The 14,246-nt window shown below is 35.4% G+C and overlaps 2 protein-coding genes across 10 annotated transcripts; one reads left to right on the top strand and one right to left on the bottom strand.

Annotated features, from left to right (window-relative positions):
• Window positions 1-1,336: 1,336 nt before the first annotated feature.
• Elgi (E3 ubiquitin-protein ligase NRDP1 elgi) lies at window positions 1,337-13,992 on the top strand. 5 transcript variants are annotated; one of them, XM_076766843.1, is made up of 5 exons: window positions 1,337-1,502; window positions 1,717-1,855; window positions 11,767-11,923; window positions 12,375-12,980; window positions 13,054-13,992. In XM_076766843.1, the coding sequence occupies exons 3-5, from the start codon at window positions 11,834-11,836 to the stop codon at window positions 13,321-13,323; spliced, it is 966 nt and encodes a 321-aa protein (XP_076622958.1). In that variant the 5' UTR covers window positions 1,337-1,502; window positions 1,717-1,855; window positions 11,767-11,833; the 3' UTR covers window positions 13,324-13,992. The 5 variants fall into 5 exon arrangements, with proteins under 5 accessions (XP_076622958.1, XP_076622957.1, XP_076622959.1 ...); XM_076766840.1 differs by lacking the exons at window positions 1,337-1,502; window positions 1,717-1,855 and adding an exon at window positions 10,579-10,600; XM_076766841.1 differs by lacking the exons at window positions 1,337-1,502; window positions 1,717-1,855 and adding an exon at window positions 10,580-10,600 and having other exon boundaries at window positions 12,393-12,980.
• LOC143342703 (peptide transporter family 1) lies at window positions 1,980-9,977 on the bottom strand. Of its 5 annotated transcripts, none has more exons than XM_076766835.1 (10): window positions 9,892-9,977; window positions 9,147-9,187; window positions 5,338-5,416; window positions 4,700-4,928; window positions 4,164-4,438; window positions 4,014-4,096; window positions 3,509-3,922; window positions 3,235-3,448; window positions 2,518-3,101; window positions 1,980-2,412 (listed from the first exon to the last, which is right to left on the bottom strand). In XM_076766835.1, the coding sequence occupies exons 1-10, from the start codon at window positions 9,926-9,928 to the stop codon at window positions 2,248-2,250; spliced, it is 2,121 nt and encodes a 706-aa protein (XP_076622950.1). In that variant the 5' UTR covers window positions 9,929-9,977; the 3' UTR covers window positions 1,980-2,247. The 5 variants fall into 5 exon arrangements, with proteins under 5 accessions (XP_076622950.1, XP_076622952.1, XP_076622953.1 ...); XM_076766837.1 differs by lacking the exons at window positions 9,147-9,187; window positions 9,892-9,977 and adding exons at window positions 6,112-6,532; window positions 6,657-7,005; XM_076766838.1 differs by lacking the exons at window positions 9,147-9,187; window positions 9,892-9,977 and adding exons at window positions 6,112-6,532; window positions 6,657-7,005 and having other exon boundaries at window positions 4,700-4,888.
• Window positions 13,993-14,246: the final 254 nt, after the last annotated feature.

Below are 14,246 nucleotides of genomic sequence, written 5' to 3'. Positions count from 1 at the left end.
CGAGAAAGAAGGTATATAATTTCGAATCTCGACTGCTTTAGCATTTTTATATTCTGACTTTTATAGACACATACGTATAAGCAAAGAGCATAATAAAGAAAAAATTTACACAGAAATACACGTTTCAAGACTCTCTGATTATGTTTTAACTATTGAAAAAAAAGAAATTTTTTATACATGTACATGTATACACATGCATATTATCAATACGATTGAGTATAAATAGCTGATTGAATTTATACTCAATACGTGAAAAATAGACTTTGCTCATGTTCATGTTCAAAGGAACCAGAGTTGTTTGTTCTGATCGCTACTACTGGTTCGATAAAGTTCGGGTCGCGTGCGCAAAAGCAGATTCAAAAAAGTTTAAACAAAGCGGAAAAAGAATTTATTTTGCCGGTTGTTTCAACTGTAAAGACTGCAGTAAATATATTTCTGTTAGCCTGTTCGTGTCTGGTACGCTATAAGAAAAGATATTCTCGTCGTAATCGTTTATTTGAGGTTGGGTCGGTGAATATTTCCTCATGCGTATCTCAGGGTAGTTAGTAATGGGTGCATAGATTTGTTACGTTGGTGAACATTTTGGTGGATTTCCAAGAATGACAAGATTCTTGGAAGGGACAACTTGTCGTCAATAACGTGTGAGTGCACTTCATCGAGGCTTCGGAGAATATCACTAGGACGCCAAGGAGCATCTATTCTCTTACTTGCCAGGATTTCGACTCACAGGTACGATAATCGTTGCGGGGGTCAATTACAATTATTTTTGGTCAATAGACATACCCCCGAAATCCTACGTACTTTCAAGAAAAAAATTCTTTTCCGAAAATATAATGTGAGGTTAGAAATATTGCTCTGAAATTTCATGCGTACATTTTGGAGGATATCTATTATTATTTTCATACAATGTTACAAATATCAATACAGAGAGATGCAAAATAAAAGTTAAGACTGTTTGGTCTACAAAAGGATTAATAATAAATATTCTTTGTTATAAAATTAAAGAATTATTATTTGAAATAATACAATATTTTCGCGGGCGCGGTATTTTGCAACTTCTGTAGCAACTGTCGACCAATCGGAGCCACTCGCTGCTGATTGGCACGGAGTCTGGCGATAACTCATCGACGTCGAAGTTATAAGTATGGGCACGCTTGCTTTTGAGTCATTCCTGTAAAAACTCCGCGATTGGTTGGACGTAGCTGTAAGTCAAAATCCTGACGAGTAGGAATGGCTCCCATTTACGTTCGTTATCGATTTTTCGAAGTTGCGTGAATCTTGACCACGCACAACATGTGACTCGTGCGGTAGGATATGTCGACTTTCCCCACCACTCCGTTAAACGCTAAGGAAAATCGTCGTTACTAGTGTCGCCGTCGATGCACTCAATTATGCCAAATCTGGCCACACTGATCCTAGCCATTATAATTTACCTTAGTTTCGTTACTTCCACAAAGCTAACATTGAATTCATCTCAAAATACATTTAAAACCTTATCTAAGGTTTGTATGCTATAAAATTGGTACATATTTTGATAGTATCAAACCAAGTACTCTAATTTTGTAACTGCCATCCTAGACAACTATAACCCCATAGATATTCTTCTTTCATTGATATTCAAAACACCCAGATTCCTCATTCCACACCCTCCAGATCAATAACTCTTTCTAGTTTTGATAATTAATCCAATAAATAATATTGATCTTCTAAGTGCAGGTGTAGGAAGTAACCCATACAAGCATAGCCACTCAAGGACAAGTAACATAAAAAAGACGATCCATGTCCCGAATCGGAGACTCCCGACGTCTAAGGGTACAATAATAGTGGAGTAGCAGGGAACGAGGATAGGGGTGAGGTGAGCAATGCGACAAAATTATAGAATAAAATTCATATAGTAAAGTACTAAAATTTGAATTATTATTTAATCTTGCATAGGACAAAATTCTACAGTTTCTATTTTAAATCCAAGAATTAATAAGTCGATTTTTTCTACTTTTATTTTTCTTTTCTGTTAAAAACATTTGCTACCCTTGAAACAGGGTAAAATCAATACTGAAAATATAAATTATTTACAATAAGTATGAATAGACATTATCTTGATTGCACTTTAATCAATGATAATTTAAAGGCTTAAAAGTGTTCAGAACACATAATATTCTTGAGGTTCCAGGTGTTTTGAAACACTGTGCCCATATGGAACAAGTGCAAAACTTTTTGAGTAATCTTAGATTAGCATTAATTAATAGTTCACTTCTCATTGTCACTGTAAGATTTATTGTCTGTTCCATACTGAATTTCTTCTGTCATACTTTGATCTTCTGGTGTCTCCACATATTTATAGAAACTTGCCATTATGGCAAGTATTATGATATCAATGAACATCAGCCCAGCAAATAGGAAGAACTCATAAACCTAAATATCAGAAATAGAAAGTACAATTATATATATGATTGTTGACTGAAATTGTCTAAACAGTTACTATTACTTGAAAAAACATCTTTAATTATATATACTTGCCTGTCTGTTAAACCATGATGCTTCCGCGATTATAACCACTATGAGATTACCAAAGGCCACTGTTAACAGCCAGCTAGCTTGCAACAAAGACTTCATACTGGCAGGTGCTTGCGTGAATGCAAATTCTAAACCGGTCACAGAAAACATGATTTCACCCATTGTAATCAGAACGTATTGTGGTACCAACCACAACATGTGCATTGAATTTGGCTCTGTCACGGTAACAACATCTAACATCATCTGCTTTGAAAAGTCAGAGCCAATTACCGTATAAACTCCCCCCAGTTTAAAGCGTACATCACTCTTCTCTTTTTTGTTGTTGATCCAAATGTCATAATTGTCAGGTTTAATTTCCTGCAATGTTGTTTCGTATGTGCCAGGCATTATAGTCAAATCGAGAATACTTTTTTTCTCTTTATAGAGCGACAATGTGAGATTTTTTTCTGTCTTTTCTATAGAAAAGAGACCACGTACTAAGGGATTACCCGTTTTCGATTTCTCTACAGAGTCAAAGTACTGGTAAGGGAGATTATTGGGTGTGAGAACCCAAGAAGATGCTTTGGCTTCAGACACTTTGATCTTTCCTAGAAAGGAAATGCGATTGGTTATACTTTTAGCTGTGAAAACTCATATTTTGTGAAAAGGAAATGATAGAGAACCATTAAAGATATAACAAATAAACAATTTTGAAGAATCAAATTTAAATTGTAAACACACCTGTATAAGTTGGTAAAGAGTTAGGGCACTTTGAAAAGTCTGCCCTGCAATTTAATTCTTTCGTGCCCTTTACTTCAATATATTTGTTTGACCACATGCCCATGCCATTAAGAACAAATTCTTCCTTTTCTATAGTCATGTTTACAGGACAATTTAAAGTATTGAACACTCGTAACTGAGCAAAACCTTCTGAGGGCAAAACCGGATTCGTTGTCTAGAAAGAAAGGAGTCTTTTATAACGCGCATCGCAAGAAAAAATAATTCAAATACGTACCTCGAGTTGAAGTTCAACGAGCCCTGAAACAACAAAGGATAAGGCGGCTAGAAAGCCACCTATAGTCAACTTCTTTAGCGGAGTCCGAATACCAATCTTCGCCAGAAGTGGATAAATACAGGTCTCGAACAGTGGGATAAAGGCGAGCACCAGTAATGGATTAACCACCTGCATTTGATCCGGCTGTAATATGAAATTTCCGATCTCGCCGTTCATTTTGTTTGCCTGGATCGTCCACCGCGAGCCCTGCTGATCGAACAACGCCCAGAAGATCGGTATCGGTATGAACAATTTCATGACCTGCAGGGCGGCTTTGATGTTGTCTATCAGTGGTTTATCATACTTGTCATCCGCATGATCAAGCCAGTGTTCCCTTTTTTCTTGTTTCGATGTCGCTTTCTTGTAAATGGCATGCTGCAACATTAACAGAAATTATGTAAAATTTGTTAATAATGCAATTTGTCGTGCCGTGAAAGCCTTTACTATTTCACAAAATGAGACTTACGGAAATGCACTTCGAAACGACCAACACGACGTTGCCTGTAGGTTTCACTATTTTGTACAAAGGTTTTCCAAGTACGAATATCACTAGGCAAAAGAGAAGAAAAATAGAATTAATATTTGAGATTTAAAGATGTACTTGTTCGACACTTACCGATGGACAAAGTCATGAGAACAGTCGGTACGAAAAATGCTAGGGAATAGCAGGAATTTTGGCCGAAACACGTGATGTTACTGCGAAGCATCGGCGTTAAGAAGCTCGAGATCAGGGAGCCGGAGTTAATAGAAAAGTAAAACAGCGAGAAGAATGTGGATAAATATCGTTCCTGTTGAGGCAAGGTGAATTGGTCACCGCCGAACGCCGCCACGCAAGGCTTTATACCACCTGTACCGAGGGCTATAAGGAGTAGACCAATCAGCGAAAATTCCCTGCAAAGTTAGGATGTTTAACAAATACGATTAAACATTAATCGACAGACACTTGATGTTTGGGCGCAACGATCGCATAGGTTTGTCTACAAGTTCAAGAGCATCGAGGGATATCAATTTTTCCATAACTATATTTCACATATACATGTATCATTTATAGACAGAGTTTCAAAATAAGTAGAACAAGAAGAAAAATGTTGATTCGTTCAGAATTGAACTGAAAAGTAGTGGAGATTGGGAATATGTAACGTTTTAACTTACCTTGACGGTAGCCCTATAGTTGGAACCGCAGTTACGGATAAGAGAATTTGTCCGATAGCGTAAACGATACTTAAGTAGAAGATCGTGCTAAATTTTCCAAGCACCGTGTCAGCCAATATTGCCCCGAAGACGGGGAAAAAGTAGGCGAACATTATGAAGACATGATATATCGCGGTGGATGTGTTATTGCTATAATTTAATTGATTCCGTAGATAGAGCGTCAGCACGGCTAAATAAATAAATTGTTTTCTTAAATATATTGTGTATGTACATGTTATATAGATAACGCTACGCGTAACGCTGTGCCTGTTTAGTACTAACCAGAGTTAGGCAAATGTTATTCGTTATTCGAGTATAAAATTTGACCAACTCTGGCCAAGACCGTGAACATTGAATAAAGCTCGATTAACACGTGAATTATTGTTCTATTTTTATCGTTACCACGAACTTTCATCAGAGGCAATAGAAGTCAATCATTTCTATGAAACGGTCAGTTTTAATAACGCCAAACTGAACAATTTAGTTTGTTTTCTAATATGCACGCTTATTATTGCGAAGAAAAGAGTTTTTGTATAAGATAATGTATGCAAATACTAAAAGACAAACGTTTTTAGGTAAATATTTATTTTTTTACGTACTCCGCATTCCATAGAAGGTGAATCTCTCGCAGAACTCATTACTGATGATGAAGAATATCGACTTAGGATATTTGAGTTTCTGCAAAGTTAAAAGAGAAAAGAATAGTGATAATGTTAGTCGCGTTACGTGATACGGAAATAACGAAGTCGCCGTGAAAAACGAGCGATATGTCAATAGCATTTTCGCGTTGACCTTATTAACTTCATTGTCGTTACGGACAATTAAGAAAAACACGGTTTTTCTATCGTAAGAACGCCATTCGAGTGGAAAGTTAGCATTAGATGACACAATTCGAATTTCCAGTTTTTTATTTCGAGAATATTAGACGAGTTTATTTTTCGAATGAATTGAAAGTATTTAAGAAGTATTAAAATAAATATTTTGCCATATTAAACACTGATTTACTTTTTTTTTATCTGGTATATTTTTAACGAACTGTGACATTAAACTGGTCGTAGAAAATGAGGTAACTATTTTAGTCTTTAACTTTATATTTTTATTACGTCTTCCATTCGTGTAACAACATTTTTTATTGCATATTGATTGAGAGATAAGTGAAAACAAAGTGACAACGCAAAGTGCTTTAAGCCAGCAACGATATAACGATCAAAATAAGAAAAGAAATTTTTACGATCGTTGATCACAGAATTTTCGAATTTAGTGTTTGTTTTTTATTCGTTATCCTTCGATAGCGAACGAACATATGTTTGCAAACGTTGAATTTCGCTTTTATTTGGAGCAGCATTTACAAAAATCGTGGATAATGTACACACTTGTATTGACAAATCGATGGATTAGTTCCTTATCCACAAAGAGGTAGCATAAGCGATGAAAACGCTAATTTATTTTTATTCTGACGTTTATGTACCTCCATGTTTTACTGCGATGATCGGTTTACCGTGTCAAGTGCATCGCCATACCTTTCTAAGAATAATTCATGAAACTGTTTGACTACAGAATAATTCGAAACTTACTCGAAGGTTGACAAGCGTTTACGATTGTGTGGGTATCATTTTTCAAAACATGTTAGGCGCACGTGACAAATCGATTACACGAGTTCATAAATGCTATATGCAAATGATGGAAAAGTCAGTTTCAGTTGTCAGGTAAAAAATTCCTTTCACGTTACGCGAGCGAAGCGTAATTTGAACAAGGCGCACAAAACGTTGAAAAAGAACGACTTTCTAATTCAACCTACAATCGAATTTCGTTCGATCGGCAATCGGATCCATTGTAAATTAATATGCCCACCGAAAATTCCACAAATCGCTAGTATTTTATCGAAATAATGTAAGGAAAATTCTAACTGGATTCCTACCTCGTTCGTGTCTGCATCTTTTGTTACCATTTTGCTTGTTTTTTGCCTGGCTCGGATCCGATGAAATTCAAATCAGACACTGACAGTAGTTTCGTGCATGAGAAGCATGCTGTTGAAACTGCTCGCGTATTGCTAGAGTATCCTTGAACGATGCATTATTATCAGCAACGCTTCTTTTTTTTTTTTGGTTTGTTTAGGAAATGCGCAGTAATACTGAGAGAGTGGATCGTGGCGTGTAAGTTTTCTTGAAGTCGAAATATCGCGATCGAAATTTCCGAGCGGAACCGACGATGTTCGCCTCGATCGGTAGTCGAAATCGGACTGTTAACTTTATCGTTCTCTACCTATGGATATGTAAGCACTGCGATTAAGACCGCGACGGGAGTGCTGACAAAGATTGACTATGTATACTGTACGTCGTACGTTAGTACAGTGTCACGCAAAAGTATTCCAATGACTATAACGTCAAAAGCATAATGTTAAGGAGGTATTGCTGTCTAGACTGTCAATTTCACGGCCCTTTTTGTGATTTTTTTTTTAATAATAGATAGGCTGTTTTGTACTAAAACTTTGTAGATATATTTATTTATCTTCTAAGCATGTACGATATTTTTTTCATGGAAAAATATTAAAAATCGTGGGAATTATAACTTCTTATTTAATGGCTCTTTTGGAAAAGGTGCTCCAATGGCTTCCGGGATTCCAGATAATTTGAAACAGAGGGGGTTAAAGTATCTTCATAAGGAAGGTGTAGTTATAGCAGGAACTAGGGAGAAGTCAAAATCCTGATAAATAAAGAAATGGCGACGCTTCAAGTTTCAAATTTCTATTTGTTAATCGTTCTTTTGTCTTTATTTTTTTAAATCTCTAGCTCCAGCTATAAGGGCGCGTCTGCTGAATATTCTCTCCAAATTTAAAGCCAATCGGTTTGCTAGATCTTGAAATATCATGTAAGCCAGTTTAAATGCGTTTTTTTAAACAAGAACTTATAACTCTCGCAATTTTTAATATTTTTTGATGAAAAAAATACTATACATACCTATAAGACGAATAAATATATCTGCAAAATGTCACTACAAAACAACCTACCTGTCGTTAAAAAAAAAATCACAAAAAAAGGTCAAAGAAATGACAGTAATACTCCCTTAATAAACAATAAAAATGCATTAGGATTTCCAAACTGTTTGGTATGGTGTAAAAGTACCATAATTCGGTAACAGAACATTGTACGTTAACTTTTGAGGAGTCGTTACAACGAGAAGGACTCTCCCTTTAAACTTGTCGCAAAAAGAAATCCGAGAAAAAAGATTGAAAAAGTAGGAGCTTTGAAAGTATATGTTAATATTGTTAGGTGGTTGAACAGTGATGATGGAATAACGATCGTACGCTAGTTTTGTAAATTGTTTAAACGTGAAGTTATGCTGACGAGCATCATTGAAATGTTCTGTATCTATGCACCGTGTACGTTTCCTTGTAACCTTGTTCATTTCCTGTAGTAAAATGATTAATCTGATCGAACTGCTGTGTTGCGAAGCAATTATAAAATGCAATTCACTGATAAATTGTATAGTTTTTTTAGTCTTGTAGCTAGAAATATATAAGTACTTATGGGTATTCAGTATTAAATCGTACAAAGATAATATTGTGATATCAGATTAAAATAGTTACAAAGTAAAAATCTAGTATTTTCATTTGCAACAAAATGCATTACTTACTTTTAATCGAAAAAAAATTATAAAATTAATCCCCGGTAATAAATTACTGTTAATTGTAGAGATTACTACGCGACGATAACTGGAAGATATAGGATGACGAGGAACTGTTTTTTTTTTTTTTGTTTCTTTTTTTCAAAGAATTGACAACGAACGATATAGGACATTAGTTACAATATTTAAGTAATAAAAGTCACAGTCGACCTAGTTACACCAGCGAATGTTGTAATATAGAAAAGAAAAGTGAAATCTGATCTTGATTTCTGGTCAAGGAGCAACGACATTATTCCGTAAAACTGGCCTTTTTTATTGCAGGGACGTGAGTCATGTTCTGCCAATATCTTCAAACCCACCATTATTATAGTTGACCAACACTGCGACTACGTTACACATTTTATTTACAATATTTTAAATTTCGACGTGTTACTTCACGAATGTGTTCGACGGAAATAAGAACTTGTTGAAATATTTTAGGATATTCTGTACAGCTGTATAGTTATTCTTGGGTACTAAAATAAACAAAAGTATAAAAAACGAAAAATGCATCACAGTTATTAGATGTATTATATCATATATGTATATACCATATAACGTATACTAAATTCGGAAAATGAACAGTAAAGGGCTCTGTACGATCATAATTTACTCACAATCGTGCATCGTACCATTCATACCGTTTGTGTCAACGAATTTTCACGATTGTATTAGGGACGTAAATAATATTTTTATCGTTAATAAATCGTTTTTCGCTACAGATAAGCGATCGCTTAGTACTTACCTTATGATCCATCTCCGTTTCACTTTCATTGTCCGGGTGATCTGAAAACACACACGTGTTAAAGATAGGAAAAAGGTCCGATAACATTCGTGGACATGTAGGCAATCCTTATACCCTTATCTTGGACTGTACAACGATCAACGTCTTACTAATATTGTAATTACCCACAAATAGTTACTTCCAACACATCTAACTCGTAATGTTTCTATCGGTATTTCATTTTCAACATTTTTTTAACGTTCATATTCTTCGAGACATCGATAACAACGCGCGAATGTTGCTTATTTGTCGTCGCGTGCAGTAAAAGGAAAGGAAAAATCTTTCTAATCAACGAGAATCAGTTTTATGTTAATTTGTTGCTTTCAAATTGGGTCACGGTCCAATCAGACATTGAGACGAGTGGAGAGGCAGACGATTTGACTTCTGTCATCCTATCGAATATCTCGTTAAATCTCTCGATCAACGCTGCTTAACAACTTCGACCAAAACATAGCAAACAACGTAAAGGGAGGGACAGATTCCTAATTTTTTTTCTAACAAGAGTTCTTCGAAAGCTATAGTTGGTAAATTTTTTTTCGTTGACCCTATGATCCTTATCTCATAAACTCACCGCATCCGTACCCCATGAATTTTGCATCAACCTAATCGCCATTCCCTACCTTTCAAAAAACCTATTCTATATAAAGCGAACGTCGATTGTTTTACCATTTCAGTAATACAGGTTTGTATTAAGATAATCGGTTACCTTGTATCTCATAGTCGGAAGCTTTTTGTTTGTCCATGATCTAGAAATGATTAAACTCAACCTGTCACTGTAACGGTCAAATGAATACTGATCCCCTTTTCCAATTCTGTTATTATCTTTTAATTATCGCACCTTATCGATCGAAACTTGCAAGCTAAGAGTCAATTCTGGGAAGATTGATCTCATTTGATAGAGTGAAATTTGCTGCAAATGCGTTATTTACAATTTTAAAATAATCATCGTATATCTCTTGAGGTAGTCTCTGACGTACAGCTCAAGCTTTTCTCGCATATTTCGCGTTTATGGTTATATTGCATATTGCACAATCTTTATGTACAATCATGATGACTAACTGCATAATATAAACACGAATTGACCTAATCTTGTCTTAACTATATTATAATACAAATAATTATGGAATGTTTGTATCATAATCATAATATTTTATGCTGAGCTGAATCCAAGGGTTGCCTGTTTATAATTATTGTGTCTAAATGTAAAAATTGACACGCAACGCTTAGCTTTGCGCTCACATTGAATCTACGACTCGGGATTTAGCCAGGTGCGCGCGCCATTGGTCCATGGGAAGGGGGACCGCATGGTACAGTGATCGATCGCGCATGGCAGTTGATCGGTAGTGTTACCAGCCGGTGGATCGGTCCGTAGAAGAAGCTGCCCCCTCACTTATGCCCGCTATCCACAGCCACGTGTACGTGAGCTCTGGTGCTTCGAATAGCTTCGTGGATTGGAGAAAGATGGCGCATTTGAGCCTTTCCTTCTCGCTCTCAAAACAGCTGAAATCCTACTTGCGTCAACCGGCATACGATTTCGAGTCTCTACTGCCCAGGTATTGTTATTTTCCAATCTATGGATACCTTACACTATTACACTATAAACGAGGTACAGAATTGTTCAATACGTCGTGCTTGATTCCTAACAATTAGCGTTGTATTTGTAAACAAAATGGTAACCCTGTACACATCGTACGGGGTGAGGCTTCCTATGTTTTTAACTTTTAAAGCCACCGTTCTTTAAACGAAAAGCTCTAAAATTACTGATATTTTATGAGGTTGGTATATCAGTTCATGTGTCACAAAGTCGCATTAAACGATAAGCCTATTCTGTATTTCGTTTATGGTGTAATAAGTATCCATAGATCGGAAAATAAAAATACCTGGCCAGTCGAGACTCGAAATCGTATGCCGGTTGGCGCAAGTCGAATTTCAGCTGTTTCGAGAGCGTGAAAGAAATGTTCAAATTTCAAAGGAAAAATTCATATTTTGATAAATACATGCATTCCTTATACGCATATATATATGCATGCAATAAATATAAATCCAATTGATGCTGCAATTAAAGCTAAAGGGCCCTAAACTAAATTTATTTTATTAGATGGCATTCTTCGTCGGTATCTTTTCTAGGCCTATGCCTCCTCCGACCGCCGCTAAAAGTTTCGATACAATTCTATCACTTGCAATCATTAATAATAATACGATAAAGTTATATTTATAAATTCATATGTTTTATGTAATTAATTAACGTTACATAAGAACTGTGCATTATCTATTTTTAAAACCTTCAAATAACATTGTACATCTGCCGACATTCGTAGTCGGTACATAACAGAAGAGACAACAAAAATTTAGGCCATGCGACCCCATAAAAGGCTTAACCGAGCGAGCTCTACGATTATTTACAATAACGGATAATCGTGTATCATAAACTCGTTCAATTTCGATTTAATAAAACCTTAAATTGTTGATACATTTATATGAATCGACCATTGACGGGTTGCGTGTTACTCGTGAAAAGTAACGGTATAATTCACGAGCTTTCACGTCGAACGCCATCGAATTTGTGATTCTGGATCCACAGTGTCTCTCGAAGGAAAGACTCGTCGTCACTGCGTACGAGGACGAGTGATTTGTCGCGAGCACGCATTATGGGGTTCGATGTGAACCGATTTCAGGGCGAAGTTGACGAGGAACTAGTTTGTCCGATATGTTCCGGCGTTTTGGAAGATCCAGTCCAGGTATTATTTTCTGTTTCGTTCGTTAATGTTACGAATGCTCTCAATGAACCAATTTCGTGCGTTTACACGAAATTAACCTCACTTTTTCATCCTTCTTTCTTTCTGTTCGGTGATGCACCATTTTTATTGATCAACGGTGAATACTTTTAAAATTACATTAGCATTTGTTTCTCTTCGTCGCGCCGAGTGTCTTTACTTATTTCTTAGAAAGTATTCGTTAGAATTTTGTATCGATTTCATAACGTCAGGCAGTCGCTTGAATTTTTATAGGTTCCATTCTGTCATAAAAACTATTGTTTTCATTATTCTGTTTATTACGTGAAGGGAATAAATAATTCTCTTTCATATTTCTAAATAACTTGTACAGGATATTCATGCATGTTTGTTGTGTAACATTAAGTATGATAATAAAAGTTTTGTAAAATGTTTGGTTTGGTTTAAAGACTGGTAGGTGAGCAATATGTTGCAGGCACCTGTATGCGAGCACGCTTTTTGTCGTACATGCATTAACGAATGGATAAACAGACAACCTACCTGCCCCTTGGACCGTACACCAATTACATCTGCTCAACTCAGAGCAGCTCCAAGAATTCTTCGAAATCTTCTGGCCCGTCTTTGTATTAGTTGTGATAATATTATGTATGGATGTCAAGTAATAGTTAAGCTTGACAGTTTGGTATCACATTTAGAACAATGTGAATATAATCCCAAGAGACCTATGCTTTGCGAGCAAGGATGTAGTCTTATTATTCCCAAAAATGAGTTAAAAGATCATAACTGTGTGAAGGAACTCAGAAACATTATTCACTCACAGCAGCAAAAACTTGCTGATATGAAACGTGAACTGGGTGAACAACAACTTCAAATAAACGAGCACAAAAGAGAAATACACCTTTTGAAAGATTTTATGAGAGCATTGAGAGTTTCAAATCCTGCAATGCGAGTCATTGCCGATCAAATGGAGAGGGACGAAGTTGTAAGATGGTCTGCTACTCTTCCACGAGCAAGAGTGACAAGATGGGGAGGAATGATTTCTACACCAGACCAATTGTTGCAGGTATAGTGAATTATGAGTTACTTGTTGGATAATGTTAATCAGTTTTAGTAAATAATGAAACATAATGTTATAGACGATGATAAAAAGAACTTTATCAGAGTATAATTGTCCACCTCATGTAATTGATGAGTTAATGGAGAATTGCCATGAAAGAAAATGGCCTCCAGGCTTAAATTCTCTTGAAACTAGACAGAACTCTAGACGGCAATATGACAGTTATGTTTGTAAAAGAGTTCCTGGCAAACAAGCTGTGTTAGTTCTCTATTGCGATAACACGCACATGCCAGAAGACATGATGGTCGAACCTGGGTTAGTTATGATTTTTGCACATGGTATTGAGTAATGTTTATATCAATACTATGCACATACCAAGATATTTTGATGTCCATCTATTTTGTTGTTTGTTACATTCACCATGATTAATTTTCACGGTGTATGGAATATCTTTATACTTACTATGTGCAGATACCAGGATATTCGTTTAATATATCATGCATTTGTAATGCAGGATATCTTTTCAAAAGTATTGAAAGGAACAAACGACGTATGCCTTTTGTGATAAACAATTGTACAGACACAATTGCCACATACAAAAATCTAATTGAATGTCTAGATCGTTATACTGTGATATACTATTTCATCGAGAAAGTTCCTGAAATTGCTTGATAAATAGTGAACAATTGTTTAATTGTCTTGAATGATTCTATATGTACATTTCTATAAATTTGATTTTTCGTTCGTCTATACTCGACGAAATAACTATTTGTCAACTATTTCAGGAAATTTTATATATACATAGAAGTCTGTAAGCGTTTTATTATAATACTTTAGATAAGTAAGAAACAATAAATAGAAATTATCGATATGATAATTACTACTACATATTAAGATCTGAATGTGTTCTAAAATATAAGTATCAAATGTCAGGAAGAGGAATCTTTTCTTCCTTTCTTAACGTTATTTATATGATTTTAATAAAACATTTCAAAATACGTACAATGAAATAAGCAAACTATACAACGATTATTTGAATAAACCAATGTACTCTAAGCGAATACGGCCATAACTATAGTATACAATTTTCGAGTTTTATTAGAATACTATCTACAGATATGACGTACATTCTTTCTCCAAATGTATAGTTTCTGGATAATAATTACAACTTAGTACAAGTAGTAATTTAGAATGATCAAACTAACGATAACGAATTTTTTTAACGTCTTAAGTATAATTTTTTTAAACAGGTTTTGTGATGTTTGCAATATA

This window comes from Colletes latitarsis, chromosome 6 (genome assembly GCF_051014445.1).
Source record: "Colletes latitarsis isolate SP2378_abdomen chromosome 6, iyColLati1, whole genome shotgun sequence".
Taxonomy (NCBI): domain Eukaryota; kingdom Metazoa; phylum Arthropoda; class Insecta; order Hymenoptera; family Colletidae; genus Colletes; species Colletes latitarsis.
Note: the sequence above shows the minus strand (reverse complement) of the source record. Positions and strands in the feature narration are given on the sequence as shown.

Bases quoted from the DNA above. Each gene is read 5' to 3' on its own strand.
- LOC143342703 (XM_076766835.1), bottom strand. From the start codon at position 9,928: ATGGACAAACAAAAAGCTTCCGACTATGAGATACAAG. The intron at 4,097-4,163 runs GTAAGTGTCGAA...TCTTTTGCCTAG, and splicing joins TCTCATGACTTTGTCCATCG to TGATATTCGTACTTGGAAAA. The intron at 3,102-3,234 runs GTGTGTTTACAA...TTTCCTTTCTAG, and splicing joins CTCTTTACCAACTTATACAG to GAAAGATCAAAGTGTCTGAA.
- Elgi (XM_076766843.1), top strand. From the start codon at position 11,834: ATGGGGTTCGATGTGAACCGATTTCAGGGCGAAGTTGACGAGGAACTA. The intron at 11,924-12,374 runs GTATTATTTTCT...AAAGACTGGTAG, and splicing joins TTTTGGAAGATCCAGTCCAG to GTGAGCAATATGTTGCAGGC. The intron at 12,981-13,053 runs GTATAGTGAATT...ATAATGTTATAG, and splicing joins CACCAGACCAATTGTTGCAG to ACGATGATAAAAAGAACTTT.